This window comes from Pinus tabuliformis, chromosome 7 (genome assembly GCF_031772625.1).
Source record: "Pinus tabuliformis cultivar Carrire ecotype Pingquan chromosome 7, CPIR1, whole genome shotgun sequence".
Lineage (NCBI taxonomy): Eukaryota > Viridiplantae > Streptophyta > Pinopsida > Pinales > Pinaceae > Pinus > Pinus tabuliformis.
Window position 1 is genome coordinate 950,118,191 of NC_142293.1, and position 15,545 is coordinate 950,133,735.

General features: G+C 40.8%; 1 protein-coding gene and 1 pseudogene across 1 annotated transcript; both read right to left on the reverse strand.

Annotated features, from left to right (window-relative positions):
- Positions 1 to 7,371: 7,371 nt before the first annotated feature.
- Positions 7,372 to 8,064, reverse strand: LOC149250768 (uncharacterized). The gene has a single exon (XM_089453746.1). It carries the CDS (start codon positions 8,062 to 8,064, stop codon positions 7,372 to 7,374), a length of 693 nt encoding a protein of 230 aa, XP_089309872.1.
- A 1,271-nt stretch (positions 8,065 to 9,335) lies between these two features.
- Positions 9,336 to 14,960, reverse strand: LOC149250769 (indole-3-acetate O-methyltransferase 1-like; annotated as a pseudogene).
- Between the last annotated feature and the right edge of the window lie 585 nt (positions 14,961 to 15,545).

Below are 15,545 nucleotides of genomic sequence, written 5' to 3' on the forward strand. Positions count from 1 at the left end.
AATGATTCGTTTGATGTTAGATTGACAATTTTCTCATATTCAGATTGGGCCGAAAATATGGATGAGAGACGATCCATAATAAGTTATGAATTCAGCGTTGCATCCGAGGTCATTGCATGGAGCAACAAGGAAAAGCATATTGCATCCTTTTCTATAGCATAAGTATAGTATCAAGAGATCTGTGCAACAACGTGTGAGGCAATTTGGTTGAGAATACTTCTCCATGATGTCAGAGAAGGACAAAAATATGTTATAGTTATGAGATGTGACAATCCAAGCTCAGTCAAACTTGCAAACAATCATGTGTTTCACAAAAACACAAAGCATATTGATACACAGTTTCACTTTGTTAGAGAGAAGGTTCAGTCAAAATAAATTTATATTGAATATTGTAATACTTGTGATAATGCAGCAAACATTTTTACCAATCCCCTTGGAAGAATTAAATTTAAATTATTGAGGGAGATGTTAGGAGTACTAGTGAACCATTTCTCCATTAAGGGGAAGTGTTGAAATTAATGTAGAATTTGTATTATTGGAGAGAGTCTATTCATTAGATGAGTGTCTGTCCTAGTTTATGAATTAGTTCCTACTTTCTAGGAGTTAGTTCTAAGTCTCCTATTCTCATGCAAAAATATATATATTCTAGATGAATAATGATCAAGGTAGATCATTCTCCATGAGGTAGTCTCCAGGTGCAGCTTGCTCCTGAGAGCTACTAATTTTCTGAATATGTTTTGTTTCTTCCAATTTTAACATATGTATTCCTCATTTTTATGCCTATAAACCCCATCAAATTTATATAATTTCCCTAGATTATGTACCACTCTTTTTTTATAACAATTAGTATGATAGTTGGTAAGCACTTATTCAATGGTAGATAATGAGTTCCTATTAGTTGTACACATAGATTTGATACTTCGAGACCTAGATATGCAATGAAATATATAGATCAAAATAAATGGGAAGATTTACTAGCTAGATATTTTGAGCATATAGAGGAGGCACAACCCTAAGTGAGTAAATCATATGGGTTCAATAGGTTATTTAGATTAGAATTATGATTAATCATAATGTGCTAATGAGAGAGTGGTTGGAACTCTTTATCAAAAATGAGGGTTGAAGGCATCATCAATTTGAGAAGAGCTTAATATCACATTGCACATGATGTCTCTCTCTCAAGCATCGAAGGGATGAAGGACCAAATTGATGAATTAACTACTTGAATAAATAAAAGGGTCGCAAAATGTACTTATACACTAACTTGAGATTGGTTTGTTATAAGACTTATTATTGAGGCATACATATTGTAGTGTGGTGGTGCATGTTGTTATGTCTAATCAAGTTGTGGGATGGGCCACTTAGTTACAAGTATGGTAGGTTTAATCTTGTGCTAGTTTGAAGGGGAGGGGAGATGGAGGGGGGGAGCCAAAAAGTGGTATTTGATGATGTGAGATGGGTATTGAATAATATGAGAGAATGGTGCCTAGACAAATTGTAGATAGTTACCCATGTCTTCTTATAGATTCCAAGGAAAGTTTAAGAGGGAATTTTTAGGGTAATTAGGGTAAACTGAACTCAGTCAAAGTTAGTTTATTGTTTAGGTTTTATGATATTTTAATGTAATGTAGCCTATTTAAGTGCATGAAGGATCCTTTTTTAGTTTCTTCTGGCCATTGTGAGGGCATGGTAAAATAGGAAAATATTGTAAAACATGACATAATAAAAGGTCTAGGTATTTGTTTGTGTATGTAACCCAAATGGGATGAACCACACAAATTTTTTGTCTTCCATGTTTAGTTTATTTTGTCCATTGTGAGGGCATGGTAAAAGAGGAAAACACTGTAAAACATGACATAATAAAAGGCCTAGGTATTTCTTTGTTGATGTAAGCCAAATGGGATGAACCACACCAATTTTTTCTCTTATAAATTTGTCATGATTTGTATTTATTTGTGTGCTTATTATTGTACCTCTTTAAACATGTCCTATTCATAAATTATGATATCTTAAACAAACCTACTTCCAAATTAAAAATCATTATAATTAAAAGTCTGGCGTACACTTATCCTATAAGTGTACAACCTGATATAAATTCTAAACGTTGTCGAGACGAGAGGCTCATTTTACAGCCAAGTATGATGTGTAAGCATGCCCGTCTGTCATAAAGTTGAAATTTTAGTCATGTCAGCCAAAATATTTTTTTTTTTGAGTCTCTAAAAAAGCAAAAAAAAAAAAAAAAAAAAAAAAAAATTGCAAGTGAAGAAATTAGATCCATCAAATATCATGTTAGAGTCGTATTTAAAATGGACCTGTGCTAGTATTTATGAATATAGAACATGATATGAATGTTCAATGTTTTTTTTAAACATTAACTTATGTTCTTCAAATAAATGCATATAAAGAAAGAACAAAATGTGTTACATTGCTTCCCACATCAGAACGAGTTTAGTGCAACTCACTTAGATACTAATGGATTGCGCTAATTGGTAATGATATTTTTTTTTCCACTGGAAAAATCGTAATCTTTCATTGATTTAGAAAAATTACATATTGTAGATGCATTTTGCATATGCTGTAAGTTCTTCCACCACACATGTGGGTAGCCGTATATTCCATTCTGTCTATTCAAAAAGCAAAAATCATCTCGCAGGATTTTATATGTTGTCATATATACATATTGCCACGCAGGGCTATCAGTTATAATATTTATTAGCTATGTACAAAATTGTTCAAAAAATATCTGTTCATATCTGTTTTTCATGGGCTGGCTGCCCTATGATACTGTGCATCTATGTATGGGCGATGGTAGTACTGATATGCATTCGTTCCTCGCTGCTCCTGTATCATCCACTCACCTCTGGGAAGTGTCGTGGCCTCCTTGGATAGTTGGTCGGCACTGTTGTTGTGTTCCCTGTAGATATGATGGCAAGTGATGTCATTAAATTGTTCCTTCAGTAATTTAATTTCATCCAATATGTTGTTGAGTGTGTGTGAGTGACAAGCAGTATTATTATTGAACCAATCAATGACAATCTTTGAATCCCCATATATGTTTATGTGCGTGCAATTGTGGCTCAATGCAAAATGTAGAAGATGACGGAGGGTGATGATCTCAGCAAAGTTGTTAGAACCAGCTCCCAAGCCCAGCTTTGCTTTATAGAAATGTTGTTCGTTTATGAAGAGGAGAAAACCCCCTCCACATCCCTGTTGTTGGGTTGCACCATCGAAATAAGCCCATGGGCTGTTGTGATCGATTTGTGGAGGGTCACGGGGTCTTCGAACCTTTGGCTGCGGTGGCTCAGGAGTTTCATTGAAGGCTGAAATGATTTTGGCAATTAGATGTGGCCAGTGTACCGATTTTTCCTCGAAAGACAATCGGTTTCGGGCAAGCCAGAGGTACCAACAGGTGATGATGGGCAAGCTTTACAGCTTGGAGTTTCTGTGTTGATGGAACCAAGACTCCCAAGTTTGATTGATGTCGACACCCTCCCATTTACCAGAATGATGTATAGAAGAGGAAATTGAGTGCCATATATTCATCAAAGCAGAGCATTGAAGGAATAAATGTGTGCTCGATTCGGATGACTGTTTACACAGGATGCACCAAGACGGTCCATAGACCGCTCGTCTCATGAGATATTCCCCAGTGGGAACAACAACCTTTAAGATACACCAAAAGAATAGCTTCTGCCTGGGGGGGCGGTTAGTTTCCAAATGGAGTTCCACCAGAATGATATTGAATCTGGAACCTTGTGTGATATTAGAGATAGGTAACCGGATTTTGGGGTGTATATGCCATGCTCCGAATGATGCCAAATAAGCTCGTCAGGTCCCTGCTTGATCCTAATGTGCGATTCAGATAAAGAACTGATATAAGTCAACCATTCTTGATGCCAAAGTGGTGGAATGTCGATCTGAGATACAGTTTTCCATCGCTGTTCGAAAATGGTGGTGTGCTGTGGATCAGCAATATCTGCTATAAACTTGATCCCTTGTGAGTGAAGGTGCCGGATGAGAGCTTCAGGCAATATATGCCTTCCTCCGCTTCCATTCCAAGGATCCAGTCTGATCCTGGCCTGTGTGCCATCATTGATTTTCCATACCAAGTTATCTCTGATAAGTGGTATAGCATGAAGAAGCGCTTTCCATACTGATGATATTCTTGCTTTAGGCCAGGTCGGAAGGCGAATCCAATCCATTAATTGGAGGGGCCATATATATTTGTGGTATACAATATGTGTCCATAGGTTGTCTCCAGTGATTAAAGTCCATCCCATCTTTGCAGCCAGAGCCTGTGCGAAAGAAGGGAGATCTTTGAGCCCCCAGCCACCCCATTTCTTTGGGATGGCAATCCTCTTCCATCCAATCCATGCAAATATGCGTTTCTCCTTAATCCCGTTCCATAAGTACCTATTGCAGGTTTGCTGTAGTCTGGTCAGGATGCTGCGCGGGATCCAGGCTAAAGCCATCCAGAAGACCGGGGTAGCTTCCAAGACAGATTTTATCAGAACAAGTCTACCAGCTCGTGAGAGGTATCGATGGCTCCAGATATTGAGCCTCTTCTCCAATTTAGCGACTAGCCAGATCCAGTCCACTATTTTTGGGCTGATAGGCTTGATCCAGTACCCCAAATATTTAAGGCCCTGATCCAGGGGGTGTATGCTGTAAGGAAATAGCTGAAGAGCCAGTTGAGATTCATGGACAGTGGTTCTGGAGAGGATAATGGATGATTTCGAATGGTTGGCCAGCATCCCAGTGGCGGAAGAGAAGAGAGTGATGATATTTGAGAAAGAACGGGAGTCCCAGGTGCTACCATCGAGGAAGATCATAACGTCATCGACAAAGAGAAGGTGGGTGAGGTAACAGTCCTCCGATATCTTGAGGCCACATATATCTCCATTTCTCTTGGTTGAGGCAATAAGGCGAACAAGGCCATCCATGACAATGAGGAAGAGTAGGGGAGACAAAGGACACCCCTGTCTAAGACCACGTTCAGAGTGAAAAAATGGGGATGCAGATCCATTAATCAGAACACTGAAGGAGGGAGTGGTAATGCAAGCCATGATCCAAGTGATAAATCTGTGAGGGAAACCCAGATGAATAAGGAGCATTTTGAGATAGAGCCAACTGACCCGGTCAAAAGCTTTTGCTAAGTCAATTTTTAAGGTGATGGCTTTGTCGTGTTTGGTCCAGATAGTGTGAAAAGCCTCTTGGGCAGCCCCAATGAATCTGGCGATGTTCCAGGAAGGAAAATTTTTGTGGGGCGATATGACGAGACAGTATAGGGCGGATGCGGTTTGCAATGATTTTAGAGATGATCTTGTAGAGTACATTGCAGAGGGAGATGGGGTGATATTCATCAAAGGAGGAAGGAGAATCGGATTTAGGGATCAGAGCTATGAAGGTGGAGTTGATAGCATTATACAGGGATCCCGTCATTCTACATTCCTCTACTACCCGCAGTAGATCCTGACTGATCGTCTCATAAAATGCAATGTAGATTTTGATGGTCCATCCATCCGGCCCCAGGCTATGCTCCTTCTTAAACCATTTAATGGTGGATTCTAGTTCCTCAGGAGTCACAGGATCGAACAGATTCTCTGCTTCTTCCTCATTTACAAACCTGGGAAAGTGTCCAGCTATGTTAATAATATCTGCAATGTTGGAGCCCGGAGGTTGCTTGTATAGATTCCTGAAGTGGGATGATCCCATCTGAGAGAGCTTGTTGAAAGTATCTGCCACTCCACCATCGGGCATAGGGAGATTCCAAATGGTATTGCTGACCTTTCTGCCTTTGGCATAATTGTGAAAGAAACGAGAGTTGTCATCTCCAGCCTTTAGCCAGATTGCTCTACTGCGCAATCGAATTGACTCTTCCCTCTCCCTAAGGATTTTTTGCTTTTGATTTTCCAGCTCCATTAGGTGTGCTTTGTCTTCCGCCGTTGAATAACCCAAACCTCTTTCATCTGTGAGTGAGGTTAGCTCAGCTTCTATGTGCATAAGAGCTGAGTTCTCCTTCCGGTATTTTTCTCTGGCCCATTCGATAGTGAGATGCTTGAGCTGCGATAGATTCATGCAGAAACCTTTAGCCAGAGAGTCAGCTCTATCAATCGGATTGAGGGGCCAGAAGTCCTTAACAAGTTTGATGTAGGAGGGATCCTGAAGCCAGCCATGATTGAACTTGAAAGGTGCTTTTGGTTTTTTATTGGGGCCATTTATTTCCAGATAGATAGGATGGTGGTCTGATATGCCTCCAGATCCAACCCATTGCTTGTAGTGATGAAGCCGTTGAAGCAGAGTTCCTTTCATCATAAATATATCAAGTCTGCGAGCCAGGGTAGCTTCACCAATTCTTTTGTTCTGCCAGGTGGCGAGAGTTTTATTCATGGGAACGTCGCTCAGGTCATGACGATCCAAAAGGTCAGTCATGAATGCAGTGATAGGGTCAATTTGGGCCGAGACTCCCCATGATTCACCATAACCCAATGAAAAATTAAGATCCCCCCCTATGATTAAGTTCTCTGCTGAGAGAATGGATAGGCCCAGGAGGTGATTCCAAAAAGCTTCACGCTAGTGGCACGACTAGTAAATGTTTATAACCCTCAGAATGGTGCCTAGATCCGCAGAGAAGAGATCAAGCCCCAAAAATCCCGATCCCCCCCAAGTACCTTGGGCCCTTATAGATACAGGATTATATCTGATCGCTAATCCTCCCGATCTACCAGAGGAGTCCATAGCCGAGAATTGCCAACCAGGGATGATAGATGATAGAGATATGGAGTCCGCAGGGCCAAGAGTTTCTTGGAGAAGTATAATATCGACAGGAGATGTTTCAATCAATCTTTTGAGCGCTAGTTTCTTTGAGGCACTAGCCAAGCCTCTGCAGTTAAAGGAGAGGCACTTCATGGGGGAGGATGGTTAGGGGTGTTCTTTGCTCTAAGTACCCCAACAGTAGTAGATTGACGCCTAGTGGCCACCTCTGCCCCCGCTCTTCTGACGGCCTTTGTGAGATCTAATTTTCTCCCTCGAGCAAGCAAAGGGGTCAACCCAGGTGTTGAGATACCCAGGGCGACGATTTTAGGGTGAGATCCCTGAGTGTGAGTACGAGGGTGCAGGTAATATTAGTGTTTAGAGCCCCGGGATGATGAGGGAGAAGATGCTGACGACAGGAGCGTTTGAGGGGATGGAACAGCAGGGGCAATGACTGAGGAGGAGGGCATCGAGCATAATGCAGTAGACAAAGATGGAGTGAAAGATAGGAGGTCGAAGAGAAAATAGACAAAGGAGGGTAGAGAGATGTACCCGGTAGGGCTGTAGATGCAGATGCTGAGGCTGCCCGAGATCTGGGGATCGGAGCTGATGCACGGCCTAGAGAAGCGCCCGGAGCCTGAGTAGGAGCGCTTGTGGGAATGCTTTGACAGGAGTGTGTTGTGGAGCCGAAGAGATGGATCTCGGAGTAAAGGTGGTGGTCTCAGGTGCATCAGCATGCCTTTGGTTGAGCGGACAATCCTTGAAGATATGCCCTACCCTATGGCAGCGGCGGCATCTGAACGGTACACCTTCATAATCAAGAATCTGAACTCGATTGAATCTGCCCCATTGTGGAGTTATCTTTTCCTCCAGACCGTCGCGAGTGTCTAGGTGTACCAGGATCCGAGCAAGCGTTCTATTCCTTGATTCCACGAAGGTGCGGTCGTGGTCGAGATATGTTCCCAGGGCATTTCCAATGCGGATGAAAACTTCTTCGTTCCAGTATTGGAGGGGGAGTCCAGGTAGTCGCACCCACAAAGGCCCAACCCCAATCTGTTCTCGCTCAGGGTCAAATAGAGGACTCCACCGCTTGAGCAACACCGGTGCCATCTCTATGTGCCAGAATTTGGCCAAGACAAGATCCGTGTAGTTTTCCTTGGCAAAATGAAGAGCAAACCAGCCGCGAGGAAGTACATGAACTTCAGGGAGTTCTTTCAGAACCCCACCCCAGATCTCTTTCACCCACTGTGTGAGCCGGGTCGCAGAGTATGCTCGCCCTCGGACATGTCCCACAAGGATAGTATTCGCCATATTAGTTGCCTCTCCTATGGCCGTGGTCTCTCCGAACCGAATAGTGATGTCCTTGGATGTGGATTTGACACACTTTGTTCTTTTTTACCCGTGCGCGGCGCAGAAGGATGATTTACCAAGGGGTCCGGGGAGCAGTGTAAAGGATTCAACCTGGAAGTGCTGACTTTGACGGCGGGGGTTTCAAAACAACCCGAGGGAGAATGGAGGAGCGCAGAGTAACCGGCCGTCGACGATAGAGGCAGTCTCGAAGAGGAAGGTGCCGGGAGAGAGGTAGACAGGGGATGCGAATCAAAGGGAGGCGACGGGGGGATAACAGATGATAAGAAGCGGAGGGTCCCCGGTGATAGAGGGGGAAGATCCAGACCAGCGGATTCAGGGGGAGCAGCGCCTTCAGGTAAACAAGAGGGGGGGGGGGGACCGGGATAGTAACCACCGAGGATGGATGCAGCTCAGATTGCAGACGACGATGCGAAAGAAGGGCGATCGAAAATTACCTGAGAGGAAAGCGGGTCTTCGGTAAAATCAATTTCCTCCTCCGTTTCCATTACATCACCGACAGTAACCGGATCCATGTTGATAACGACAGATGGAACCTGAAAAGTCGGGCCAGGTAAACAGGTCGGAACAGATGCTCGGTGCGGTCTTCGGGCGATAGAGGTAAGGTTCAGAGAGCCCTAACCGAAACCCTCGCGGTTAGCTGCAGAGCATGCCGATTCCATCTCCGATCATTCACCATTCGCTCTCGGTAATGATATTATTACAATTTACAAGGAAAATTATTTTTCAATAATAAGAATTTTAATAAACATTTTTACCATTGAGTTTCACTATAGTAGTTAAATTGTGTGTGTTTTTTCCCTTCAATTTAGTTAACTTTATGTGAATTTAAGTGGGGGTTGACATTTTTAGAAATTGTAGGTTTAAACTAACTAATTTACATGATTGAAACAATTACAACTGAGTTTTTAGTGAGTTAAATAATTTACCAATCCAAACTCTATCTGCTTAAACAGTTAATAACTTAAATACACAGTGATGGGAAGCCTGTAAGGTTATTCTCAATAGAAATGTGAAACTAGGCAGAAAATAGATAATTTTTTATTCAATGACTATCACATTTTGGGCTTCCAAGAAAAACGCTACCACTGAGGCATGTGCCACCATGTTCAACTTATCGCGACCACAACATTCTACGTAGCACCATTTATGTGTCTGTTGAGTTATACAACATGAATGGAGGTAAGAAATATTCAGGGAGCTGATAAAGTGTATCATTTGTGAAGGAGAAATGCAATGACTAGGTCAAGTGTATTGGGCAAGTACTCTCCATATTTCACAGTGGCTCTTTTCTCAATCCTGGAGAAAAATTCATCTATTAGATATTCATTCCATCCAAAGTGGGCTCCAACAATATTTTCAAACAAGGCTCTATAATTCATTCCTACTATTCTACCAAACATATCCTCCTCCCTCTCTAACCTCCATTAATGGATGTAAAGGAAACCCACTCGGAGTCGTCACGTTGTCTATTTCAAAAGAGTTCTTCATCTCCACTATGATATTTAGCTCCCCCACACTTGGACAATAGTAGGGAATGTTGGAGTCTAGTTTCTCCTCCTCAATCAAACCCTACCAACAAAATATTGATCACATACTGAATGTATTAAAACCTAGTTATGAGTAAATAATATTGAATTATATAATTTACCTCCTTGACCATCTCCTTAAATGCAACTTCCAAGTGAAAATCACAATCTCCCACCCCGCTTTCTTCCTTTATGTCGGGAGAAGTTACGGGCCAAGAGAGTAATGAACAGACATCCTCCAGGAATAATCTCTTCCTCTCTCACACCTAAGAATTTTGCAAAGTCTTATTTGAATTGGTTGAGATAGGGATCATCTACTTCATCACTTGATATGTAGACATGCCCACCATTCCAGGTACGGGAACATATGTCTTCAATGCTAGCAGGAAACTGAAATTGAAAACAATTAATAATATATCATCTTCATCAATATTAAACTAGATTTGGTAAGATGGAAAATTAAATGACATAACTATGGGGCTTAATGTCTTTCTCACTCACTTGTGAAAGCTAATGGAGGCTGGTGGAGGAATGGAAGAAATGGAGGGTTTGTCATCGGAAAAGTCGTTTGTAGCGAGATCCCAACATGGCTGATGCGAAGTAACATCTAGTTGCTGGAGGCTTAACTTCATTGTGCACTGATGTTGTTGCCATTGGTAGTCTTGTTCTTCCATCTCTAGATACAATTTAAAATGCACCTCGAAATGGAGGAAATGTTCAAAATAATGTATTGAAATAATTCGATGGAAGATCAACGAAGTGAACCAAGAATTCTGGTACGCCAAGGCAATGGCGAATAAAAATGGATTTGACAGCTATGAGGTTGGTGTCGGTTGTGAGAAGAGTTTTCATCCCAATTTCACACCCAAAGTCTGTGGTGTGAAACACACCATCTACGACCATTATCAAAGATCTGACATTCTCATAGATCGCGTGCTCCAACAGGTGCTTAAGGGCGAGAACAATCTTTAACTACACAAACATGAATGTATTAATATGGTGTAGTGCAATAAGATATGGGAACTAAGATTTAAGCAGCATGTTATTGCCTAAATCTACCTCAGGCTAAAAAAGGCAGGTCTAGGGTAACATTAAACCACGCTTAACCTGGTAGCTAGCCCTACTAGGTCGGGAGAGGGCTCTCCCCTTTTCAATCTAAAAGAAAATATAGCAAACAAGGCATGAGATGACTGATATGAATACTAATTTTAGGCTAGGTATATGATCAGAGTAATTTCGTTGATTTTAATGGTTGTTTGTTGGATCAGATGAGGGAGGCAGCTTTGGGTCCGAGAAATCAACTCAGATTTGCAAAGGTTTCTATGGGGCGAGGTAGGCAAGTGTTTTAGCACTTTGAAATGAATGTAATGGTGAGTCTAAAGACTGGTGAGGAGTTTTAGAGGGCATGCAAATGTCATGAGTCCTCTTCAAACAGTAGAAAACATTTAAAACTAAATAAACCCCAAGGCAGAGCATTGAAACACCAATGGATTCCACCTTTTAAACTTGATTCATTTAGTTATGCAGAAAGAGAGAGATGATGGTACACATAAACATGAGATAAAATGAATAACAGAGAAGAAAAAAAATGTTAAATCACATTACCACAAGAATCCCACAAAATGCTGTAAAACCCTGGTTCATTTCCTTGCCAAACTGCAGAAGTGATTTACAAAAGTAGCTCAATGCATCCACAAGAGTCCAACCTTGACAAATGACTAAGAAAGTACAAGATATAGGCATCAAACCACCTATGCTATCCATCAGGGGTCAAATCCATGAGACAAGGAGCTATTTCAACAAGATCTAAACTAGGAACTGAAAAATAGGCAGTGGAACAACTTGCCTCTAAAACTATGGAAACTTGTTCATTTAGCTCAAAACCACCTATAACTGATGTATCTACCTCCTTAAGTCATTTTCCATCATTTTTACATCATATTACATCATGAATTTTACCATGAGAGAATAAAAAGTCAAACTGGTAGAAAACTAGGTGAAATTCTGAGTTTTTTTAGCAAAATTGGCAAAATTTTGTCTGATGCATAGTGCCATCTACCTCATGTGCAGCGCCATCTACCTCATGCGCAGCGCTACTTCAAGGCTAAGTTTGAAGGCCTTCCCCTTCACCCAATTATCTCCATGATGGCTTGTTGGAATGCTCTATCTATCTAATTTCTAGGACAACTAAATTTTTTTGATTTGGAGTCCATTCACCCCTTCAAAAATCACTTCGCCCAAGACTGCTTCCTGTGGGTCCAAAAAGTGGCAGAGAGGGCAATGTTTACATGTTTTTTGCCCTTTAGGTCACCCAGATGTCCTCCAAATTTTATGAAACTTTTTGGGTTTGAGTATTTTTCCATGAGGAATCCAAAAATATAAGCCATTTGTCAAAATTCCAAGATAGCTCAATGCGCAGTGCCACCAGAGGAAAATCCCTATGTTTTGCAATTAAAATTTGTGAAATGACAAAAATTTCTCAAAATTGCTTCAAAATTGGCAAGAGGCAAGCTTACTAATTGCTTTGCTGAGCCAAGGAGGCTTCAGCCAAAATTTTAAGTTTATATTGCTTCCTTTTGGCTTCTAAGGCTCTCTTTAACTTAGCTTTTAGGTTTCTTATCCTTGTCTTGCAAATTCTGTTCAGGGCCAAATAGTGATAAGCCATGTGGTGCAACATGTTCTTCTCCTTATCAACCTTATGAAGCAGCTTCTGAAGGTGGATATTCACTCCTTCCAACCATGATTCCTGGTCAGCCTCTATTTCTTGTTCTAGTGATGTCATATTGATTTTCCTTCTTTTTGCCACTTGTAATTTTTCCCTAATGGTTCGCAGCTCTATGATTGTTTGTTTGTCCTCCAATTTCTTGTTTTCTTTCTCAATGATATTAATGATCCACTTATCCCTCTCAAGGTCAAGTGATAAGGCTTGGATCTTAGCTTCTTTCCATTTGATGACCACATCCTTGAGTTTTAAGCTTTGGGAGCCCAAAGTAGTGTTATCTGCCTCAATCAAAACAAAATCCCTATCTTGCCCTTCAGAAGGCCCTTCATCATGCAATGGTTGCTTTCCTTTGTCCTGTACCTGTTTTGATAGAGAAGAAGGAAAAGCCCCTTTCACCCCAAGTGAAACTAGCATTTTCCTGTGATCCGGTGAAGATAATGAGACCCCTTCCACCCTTGGTGGAGATAATGCTCGTTTGGCAGCTGTAAAAATTCTTCTTGTGCCTTTTTCATAAGTTTATGAACACAGGAATGTGAGCCTCTTCAGTTTTTCTTTCATGCTCTTTTTGTTGCCTAGAAGGTCCACCTTCCTCTTGAGGATCTGTAAAAATTTGAGGCCCCTTGAAGATTTCATGGGCATTGAAAGTGTCCCATGGCACTCCCCACTGAGTAAGCTGATGCACAACAATAACCTTGATGACAGCAAAGTGATAAATACTATTAGGCTGCTATGGGTATGGTTTTCTCTTTGCAATCATAGTCATCCTCTCTATGTTTTTGCAAATGAAATATGGAATACTCATCATTTTAACCCTGGTGAAATGCATAAGTAATCTGATATGATAGGCATAGAGTCTAGAGAACCTTCCCTCACATGTGAAGTATTTGATTATGAGTTTCATAAGTAGAACAAGATTGGTATTTGAAACAGGTGGTGGCAAGGGGGCAAGCAAGGAGTTCAGAAATGCTAATAGGTTCCTCTCTGATAATTTTCGCACACTTGTGAGGTCTCCTTGGTTGTACATTCCTTTCCCTTAAACTATCACTTAGTGTCTCCTCTTCATAGCTTGACTCACTGTTTCTTGCCATGATGCTTGGTGCTTGTCTTAGGAAAGGGATGTGATGGTGATATGATGGAAAATGGTAATGAGGGAGGACAAGGGTGATGAGTATGAAGAGATTTTACTAATGGAAAATTCAGTTGGGAGATGAAGGGATTAGTTTTGGGAAACTAGGGTTTAGTGAGGGATTTAGGGTTTGGTGAAGGGAATTAGTTGTTTTAGGGGAGTGGGATATGGAAAATGAGATTAATGGAGTGATTTAGGCAAATGGAAGAGGGAAAAGGGTTTAATGATGTTTTTTATGATGGTGGAGTGAAAATTGCACAATGTAATGGAAAACAATGAAGACAACTAGGGTTTCACTTTCAATATGAAAAACTCATGAAGGACACAAGCATGAAATCAAATTTAGCTCTAGGGCAATGATCACTTACTTGTAGAATGGAAATACAACATTTTTGAGGGTTATTGAGCAATTTGGAACGATTTGGCAACTTATAGACTGATGCACAGCGCACTGGGCCCAATGTGCAGCAGCCTCCTCATGCACAATGATCGTGCAAATTTTAACTGGTAGAGAGTGACTGATGCGCAGTGCTAGTTTGATGTGCAATGCATTTCCTGTGATGCGCAGCGCCAGGCAAGTTTGCTTGAAAAACAAGGTTTTTGACCTCCAAAGCTCAATCTTCCTCCAAATCACGATTTTTTGCTCTCCAAGGGTATTTTGCACAATGAAATGATGAATGGCACTCCTTTGACTTTATATATGGATGGCTTTAAATTTTCTACTTATTCAAACCCACTTTTCTAATTTCCAAGTCACTTTTGGTCATTAGCTCTTTTTTTTTCATTTAAATTGAATTTTCTTGGTCACTTGGTAAACTGATGCATTGATGCTTTTGCGTTTTTATGCAGTGGCTGCAGTTGGCAAGGTGGGCAGGGGTAGCAACTGGAACTTATTACATATAGAAAACATTTCAAATTACATAAATTTTATACATAAAAATAAAAAACTTTGTTTTCACCTCAAAACTATGTTTTGAGAAAAAAATCACTTATTGAGCATATTATTAGTGAAATTTTGATCTTATGAACTTATAAGACCTCCTCATGTGCCTGCTGATCTTTTATTTGGTTTTTGATGACCATGGTGACAAACCCTAGACCTAGTGAGACCTAAAACCCTAAATGATTTTCGCAAATGGAATGAAATAAAATAATAGTAAATGACTTGAACATATGAAAACTGGCCAACAGGTAAATGCCATGAGGGAAAATGACAATGAACCACTACGATCAGCTGATCCATGACCTAATGGAATGCAGCTGATCCGATGGGACACCTAACTTGCATGAAAAAAGAGAAATTTGATCACTGATGGAGGGATGAAGATACTAACACTAACTTCACAAGGCTTGATTAGGCTAATAGAATTAACTGCATAGACGGAGAATGGTAGGCATAACTTGAATCTCCATTTCCTCCCTTAATGTTGAGCACATTCTCAAGGTTTTTGACCATCTCCATTGGACTACAATATTTCGAAGTAATGCGAAATCTCGGAAGAACATTCAGTTTGAAATATGAGTCATGATGAGTAGGTTGCATGTGTTACAATAAGCTAATTACTCCCGCATGAGGTGTTGGCTAAAATTAGAGAGTTAGCTAACTAAGTGTTGAGTGTTGAGTCAAGTCGAGTTAAGTGATAGACGACTTTTAGTGTGTGGTTGCATGTCAACATATTTTAGGCAAGTTACTAGTTGAAAAGGTTAAATACCCTTCAACTGGTTCATTGTAACTATCACGTTTTGTTTGATCAATATAAGAATCGTAGCTCGTGTGATTTGTGTTTTGTCTCCTTTGTCTTTCCAACAAATTGGTATCAAAGCGAGATTACAAAGAGTCACAAGGGAGAATGGATTAGCAGCAACCCATCATAGAGACGAGAGAATTTTTTTCTTCTTGGTTGAAATTATAACGCACCTTACATATTGTATACAAGGTGTTATAACGCACAAGGGCTCAAAAGGGAACCACGTTAATAGTGCTTCACTTTCATGAGGGGTGTTACCGAGCATACGTATGAATTAAAACAACGTGTTAGTGTAAACC